Genomic DNA, 7,493 nt, shown 5'->3' with positions numbered 1-7,493 from the left:
AAACTTTGTACACTCCCTAAATATTAATATTTCTCCTTAACAAATATTAAGGAGAAAATTAATTTTCTCCTTAAAACTTTGAAAATAGGAAGATGCCTTCGACGACAACAAAATGCTTCGGTTTTTAATGTCAGCCCTTATTATTTTCCGCGAATTTCGCTAAATTTTAAACCTAGCCGCTTGAGCCCGCGTTGTTGATTGCATTCTCTTTTAAGCAGCATTTCGTTATTCAACTGTGTTCTTTACAGTTGAAGTTCCAGGTCCGTATGATAGTCCTAGTCCATTGCAGGAGTCACCGCGACAGCGTAACCAAAACTTTAACTCGGCATTCTTCAGTGCTGAAGGTTTTCTTCCTGTAAGAGAATTTCCAGGAATATCTTCTTTGGTTTGTAAATGGGGACCATACAAGGCATTTTCCATACTTTCCCTTACTTATTTTTACTTTTTACTTTTTACTCTGTAAAAACCCCAGTTTTTACCGGGTGGCGGACATTTTGGGATAATCTGTGTGTGTTAAGAGTGACAAAACCATCATTGCTCTTCGTTATTGCACAACCAAAAAAGTTTTGTGTGGTACATTAATTTTTAAGGGTAAACCTGCTGGTTTCATTAAATCAGCTTCGAGCGACACCCCCGGCCAATCTATGTTACATTATCCTAACTCCTGGTGTCGTACCCAGACCTTCCAAAACCAAGTTACAGTAACATGATAGGATCTGGGTGCGAGAATACCTAAATCTCGAGTGTACTCCATTAGACATGCTATCCAACCTAATGGTCTGCCATCAGTGAGAAGTCATCGTCATCCTGTGAAAAGTTATTCACTCGTTTCGAACGGCTTTTAGTTCCATGTGAGTCAAAAGCTGATTAGATACTTAAATCCTGAAAAGCACTTTCTAAAATAATTGAGATAGCCGTCGCGCCCTCTAATCGGTCAACTGGTCAGTTAAGATGAGAGCATAGAAACACAATTGTTTCATTCTTTTGTGTTTGACGGCGCTATTTGAAAACATTTCATATTCCAAGCTTTTTAAATACTCGAAAAAAATTCAATGCGATATACACAGACAACTGTAAAAAATTCAGTTTAAGCAAAAAGACAAATGAATCACTGTAACAATGTTAATGTAATGTAAGATTTTAAGAGCCACTGACCATCAATATCGAGAATCCACTGACAGTTGAAAATTTCGTAATTCATTTTAATTTTCCTAAAGGACTTTTTCGATGAACCTTGTTCAAAAATTATATCAAAAAGTTCTCTCGCGCTTTGTTTTCTCCGAAAAATCGAAAAAGTTCAAAATACGCCCAGATGGCCGGTGTCCCTTGAGTAAAACGATGAAAAATTGTGCAACTTCGGCAACTTCATACGCCACAACGCAGGGGAATCACGCTTTCAAATTTTGTGTGCTAGCAGATGGTTCTTTTATCTCTTTTAAAATATAAATTCCATGTTATGTTGTTACGTCTAAGTCTGAACAGTAATATAATTGATATAGTTTTTGAAAAAGATTCATCAAGAGGGTCTTTCAGGAAAAATAAAATGAATTAGTAAATTTTGCAACTGTCGGCGGATTCTTGATATGTATGGTCGGTGGCTCTAAATGGTTTCTACTTTTGTTTCAAAGCAGTCAAATAAATTGGGAAGGATCGAAAATGAAAACCGAAAAAAGTGGAAATAAATGAGCCACCTAGTTAATGAAGCAGATATCAAAAGTAACAAAAGAAGTTAACTTCGAGGAGCTTTTTGATGCCATGATCAGGGCGATGGGTAATCTCGAGAACTCTTATCTTGACTCTTATTCTTTTCATCAAAAAATATAAAATATATATTTTCCTTTCATGATTTTGAGTTAATTAACCAATTTGAATAAAAAAGGGCAAATTACAGACGACAAAAGTTTTTTTTGAAACGCGCATTCTGAAAACGAAATTTATACATCACGAAATCTTTATCAGTGGTTACCAGATGTTTTCTAAGTCAGAGTATTGAGTCTCGGCGGGTAAAAACTAATAAGAACATTGATTATCAAAAAGTAAAAATGAAAGTGTGGCTTTTGATTCTTGGTTGGCTTCTCTCCATCCTGACCACAACTGGAAATGGATTTATCATCTTCCTTGTTTGTGGCAAAAGGCAGCTTCGCACCAAAACCAACGCGTTTATGGTTTCGCTTGCCGTGGCTGATTTCTGTGTTGGGATGATCGCCGTTCCTTCGCTATTTTCGTGTGAGTTTCTGGATGTCAGCAACGATCCATCTTTTAGGATGATGCTATGGATTATAAGAAATCTGTTTGCTTTTGCGTCTGTGGCAAACCTTTGCTGTTTGGTGCTGGATCGCTACATTGCTGTTGTGAAACCTTTAAAATACTTGACTTTAATGAAGCGTCACCGAGTCACTGAGATGGTCATCTTATCCTGGGTAATTCCAATTGTTCTCATGACTTTTGCACATTTTGTAGTAAATACTTCCTTTTTTCAAAAATCAATCATCCTCATAAACATTTTATCTATATTGTTCATCAGTTTCGAGACATTTTCAAGTTTAATATTAGTATATGTCTTTAAAAGTTGTATTTAAAGATAATCGAGCCGCTCCTTCGTTAGCAAAACAGTTACGCTTCAATCATCAGGTATTTTTTAAACCTCGGGAGAGGTCTGCCGTGATATTGATGGGGATTGTAATCGGATTGTTCCTGATGTGTTATGGTAGTTTTCTACGATGCAGCTCAATCAGAATTTCCGGTATTGTTGAATCATGTAACGATAGAGAATATAAAATCATCCTTTTAACGTTAAACTCCGCCATCCATCCCTTGGTGTATTCTTTTTTTAAGAGAGACATAAAAAAGGAGATTAAAAGACGGTTTTGTCGCCCCATGTTATCAAAGTCAAACAGAATTCATCCTAAATGTGAACAGTATTGCGTTATCCACACTATCCGCACTGGGAAGCTAGTGTGATTGGGTAAGATTTTGCGACTTTCTTGGTATAAATGTAAATGGCAGCAGGTGAACTGTAAGGAAATATGAATTTATCATTGGGCTTGTAGTCTACCTTGGATAGACAACGTACATGATCAGAATGGAGAATAAACTATAGAATATGACAATGTATAAAAGAGCTAAAGGTTTACTAAGAAATTAACTCATAGCTTGTATTTGTAAATAGAGAATAATACACGGGCACACGTAGATATGGAAGTTCTCTTCGAGTGTTTCGGCATTGCTTCTTCGTCTGCATATCAATAGAGTGCTTAATAAGCACTAAGGGATATCAGCGAATGGTCTCACGGTCATAATTTTTCAAAAAAGCGTATGAGATGACCAATAAACACAGGGTGCTCTTCTGACGAATTAATGGCGGCAAGTGTTTATAATCTCTGGATAGCGGCTAATGCTAGTTTCTTATACAGTCCTCCCATATCTAAACCAAAAAGAAATGACATTAGGATGTCTGGAAATGACATTAGGCTCGAATGAAGAAAGATTGAAGTTGCCGTCCAAAACTAACGATAACCTTAGTTGTTTGTAGTATGATACCAGCGAAGTAAGATGAATCAAAATAAATGATAGACCATGGAATCTCCTTTTTCTTGTTTATCATTTTAATTGGTTTTACAAAAGGAATAAATTATGATAATTCACACTTTCTTTTTTCACTCATTAACGAAAACATACATTTTTATATTCTGCGTTACTTGTACATATAACTAATTTTTTTATTGTTTTGTATGCACACTCTTGCTGAACTTGTGAGATTTTCGAGACCACGCCTTAAAATTTCGTATGTCTGTTGTTTCAGCTAATTTCTTGGAGCATTTCCAAGTCCATGGAATGTGCTTTTTGAGCCAAACGTGTACTTCGAACAAACTGAGAAAAAAAAGAAATGAATTGCACTTTTTAGCAGTTTCACCTGAGCAAAGAAGGAAAATACTGTTTATTTGTATCTATTTGCACCGCCCCCTAAACATTTCTTGATTAATATCTGTCAAATTAATAGGCATACTAACCCAAATTTTAGTCCAGGTGCCTCAAAATGGTTTCATTATTGTCAAACACCAATTTTGTTTGACGAACTGATACCATCCCACTTTGGTATCGTTGGTATTAGAAAATTTACAGTTAATTTCCAACATGTGATATCTTTTAACTTGAAGGTCATCATAGTGTAACTACAGCCCATAATTATCATTAAACACGGAGCCTTAAGCTCAAATGTTCAAAGTTGGAGTCTGTCACTCAAAACGAACGACAATGGTCACTCCCATTTTATGTCTTTGAATTCCAATCTGCATGTCAAGAATTCGAGCATTTTTTTCCGAAATCTTTGTCACCTTAGTTGTTTTATGACAGGAGTTATCAAGCTTGATTTTGAGTTGAGAATCAGGAAGCTGAAGTTGGGGACTTTTCCACGGAGTTTTTCTGCTACTATAGAGGTCTCGAATGAAGAAGTAAATAAATAAATAAATAGAAACAATGGTTAAAAACATTTGAATATTTCTTGAAACACTTTATATGGTAACAATATCTTAGCATCGATCTGCCAAAAATCAACAATTCTAAGGCACAACGTGGAGTTATTCTAAAAACCAAAGAAAAGAAATCCAACAGTAACTTTCTTACACGAAATTCTTTTAATCATTGGATCACTTTCCAGCCAAAATTTGAAGCCTTCCTTGGCCCGTTGATTGTAAACCGATGGACGCCTTTGTACTTGGGGGCGTGGAAGGTCGTTCGTCTGTTGGAGAACTTGCCTTGAAGATTCCGCCTTCTCTACCGGTTTGCCTTGATAATACATGGTATATGTTTCTGAGACGAAACTTTAGTTAGCCACACTGACGTAATGATCACGTTTTTGAAATCATATCAGATTGATTAGATCGCAGGAAGCCCAAGCGCACTGAATATGGTTTTGAGGTCGAAAGGTCATTAACGGGAATGCCTAATATTGAATGGGGCACATCATGCGATACAAAGAAAGTCGCCAAAATAGCGTTAAAACGACAGCAAAAGGTGTGGCGGCTTCGGAGTAAAGGTAAGGAGACTTAACACGTTATATTTCTCGCTTTCATTATCCTTTTTTAATCGTTTTTTTTTTCTTTTTTTTTTATATTGTTTCTTTTTTTTACGCTTACGTTTAAAATTCAATCTTTAAAATATTTTAGGTATGACCTTTATTCCCTAAAATCACACACAGCACGCTTGCGCCGCCTGTGATTGGATGAATTTGTAATCAATTTGCCTCTCTGAGTAAACTTGTCAAGGCTTTCAGACCCGAAATCAACTCGAACTGACTTCAACAGTATTGGTCAGACGTTAAGTTTTCCACAAGGTATTTGAAACAGCTCCAAGCTACGTCGCGTTACCATTTTTCTTCCTTTTTCTTTAACTTGTTATAGTTTGTTTTCTTTACGGAAGCTAGTGCCGCAGGGTGATTAACTAAGCCCTGTCTTCAAGCAATGAGTATTGAGTATAAACCTCTGAGGCATTTTTAACTCAGCTTGACATCACAAAGTAACATCACATTATCATAAGAACTGTACTGACAGACAACAAGAAGGATTAATGAGCAGATATTGGGAGCGAATGGGTTAATGCTGAGGAGAATTTTCGCCCTTAGCTCATCAAAGCGCCATTTAGTAGAGGCCGCTATCTCTGCAAGTTCTGTCTACTTACTCTTCGACAGTTCTTCTCTGTGTCTGCTTTGATCGTAGTAATATCTCTGAAACGCACTTGACAGCTCCGGGTCTTTCTGAGAATGACCAGCTAAAACTTCTTTTGACGATAAAGTATCCGACATGCGATTCAGGAAGTTAACGTGCTAAAAAAAAGTAATCCAGAATTCCTGTTAAAGAGGGCTTTCCTGATAAATTCAGGCGAAAGAGAAAGGAGGTGTTAAAACAATTACTCCATCAAAAGGTTTTACGCCTGAAATTATTTTTCGACTCTAAATCGTGCAATTTAGAGTCGAAAAATAATTTGATAAATGGAGGAATTGCGCATTTTCAAGTTGCATTTTGCATTGCGCATTTTCAAGTTAACATTTTCCAAATGCTACTTTTTTCTTTCAGGTATGCTATTCTGAATTCAGTCTCAACTGCTTTTGCAAATTATTTAATACGATCGACGCTATCACCACATTTCAAGGAGAAATTTCATCTTCCTAAAGTTCGATGTTTCTCCGTCATAAATAGTGGAGAACCTGGGCAAAGAACATATTCATAATATGCGGAGGTCCTCGATTAACTGATTGAAAAACAGGCGCATGAATTAGAGCGTTCTCGATGAAGGAGCGCTTTACGCGTAATCGCCCCACTTCTTTTTTTTTTTTTTTTTCGCTTGAATAGATGCATGATATTGCTTAAATTGTGACAACATGGTGAAAATGGATTGAAAAGTCTATTACTATTTTCCACTCCATTAATTCAAGTACCCAACACTCAAATACTCGACAATTCTGACGACTTAAGAGAGCATACAACACGCCTTGAATGTATTTTCAAAAAATTTAGGTTGTTTTTCCAAATTTTAGCCGACCGTAACAAGAAGTAAGATTATAATCACCGTATACAATCAGCTTTGCTGATGGTAGTAGCGAACTAAGCTTGTCCTCGAATATGCGAATATTTTTTGGGATATTCAGAGGTTTCTGAGATATTAAAAAAATCTAGGAAAATTAGAGATATTCATAGCTTTCATAGCTGAAGTATTCGCTTTCCTTGTTTTAACCTTAGAAAAAAAACTCAGTTTTATGAATAAATTTCCGTGACGTTTGCCAAGTTTATCAGCGAGAAAAAATGAGACGTTAAAATGCTTGAGAAATTTTAAAAATTCGATATTTTCCGAAAGATATTTATCAAGCGATTTGACTTGATATTTAGGATAAGCCCTCTAACTTAGAATACCTTTCCCTTGAGCTTTGCCCAATGATCTGTATCCAGCTGCTGGGCGAGTTTTAACGAGGGTACATCTTGTTTAGACCAGTGTGACAAATTCTTCCTATGAGAGCTAAATTAAAACAATGTATTATGTTTCCAAAATCCGCGACAGGTATATAAAGATTTTCCAAAAGAAAATAGAGCTGAGAATGTCTCGTATGTAAATTATCTTCAACCCGAAATATAACGGTAATTTGAACGTATCTGCGCAGTAAATTCACCTGTCAAGATAAATCTCCTTTAAAATAATACAGCTAATTTAAATGAAAAAAAATTATTTTCTCAATCAAATTTCGAAGCGATCTATGATAGCGATCGACTTCTTGGCTGATGTGATATGAACCATCCGATTCTGATCTTTAAATAATGATTCGATCGTCAAGATGATGTATGAGCTAGGTTGTAAATATTCGTGGGAAATAAAGATCTGTTTTAGAGAAATATCGATTGGTAAGCGTTGCAACCAAATTGATAAGGATATTACTTTGCTGCAATTTTATAGGGTTTTCACTTTTTTCATACCAACTTAACTCGACACCGGCTACTGGATATGCA

General features: G+C 36.0%; 1 protein-coding gene and 1 pseudogene across 3 annotated transcripts in view; one reads left to right on the top strand and one right to left on the bottom strand.

Annotated features, from left to right (window-relative positions):
* The first annotated feature begins 1,114 nt into the window (after positions 1–1,114).
* On the top strand, positions 1,115–3,582 carry LOC148728517 (octopamine receptor beta-2R-like; annotated as a pseudogene).
* A 2-nt stretch (positions 3,583–3,584) lies between these two features.
* The window catches only part of LOC111346580 (uncharacterized), a 4,287-nt gene continuing 378 nt past the window's right edge, over positions 3,585–7,493 (bottom strand). Inside the window, exons 2-5 of one of the 3 annotated variants that reach the window (XM_022953856.2) lie at positions 6,906–7,008; positions 5,677–5,821; positions 4,624–4,809; positions 3,585–3,870 (exon numbers count right to left, since the gene is read on the bottom strand). In XM_022953856.2, the coding sequence (XP_022809591.2) occupies positions 3,803–3,870; positions 4,624–4,809; positions 5,677–5,821; positions 6,906–7,008 (502 nt within the window). In that variant the 3' untranslated portion in view covers positions 3,585–3,802. The remainder of the gene's footprint in view (positions 3,871–4,623; positions 4,810–5,676; positions 5,822–6,905; positions 7,009–7,493) is intronic. The other 2 variants (XM_022953859.2, XM_022953858.2) reach the window with 2 other exon arrangements.

Source organism: Stylophora pistillata, chromosome 6 (assembly GCF_964205215.1).
Source record: "Stylophora pistillata chromosome 6, jaStyPist1.2, whole genome shotgun sequence".
Lineage (NCBI taxonomy): Eukaryota > Metazoa > Cnidaria > Anthozoa > Scleractinia > Pocilloporidae > Stylophora > Stylophora pistillata.
This window is presented reverse-complemented; position numbering and strand designations above follow the sequence as displayed.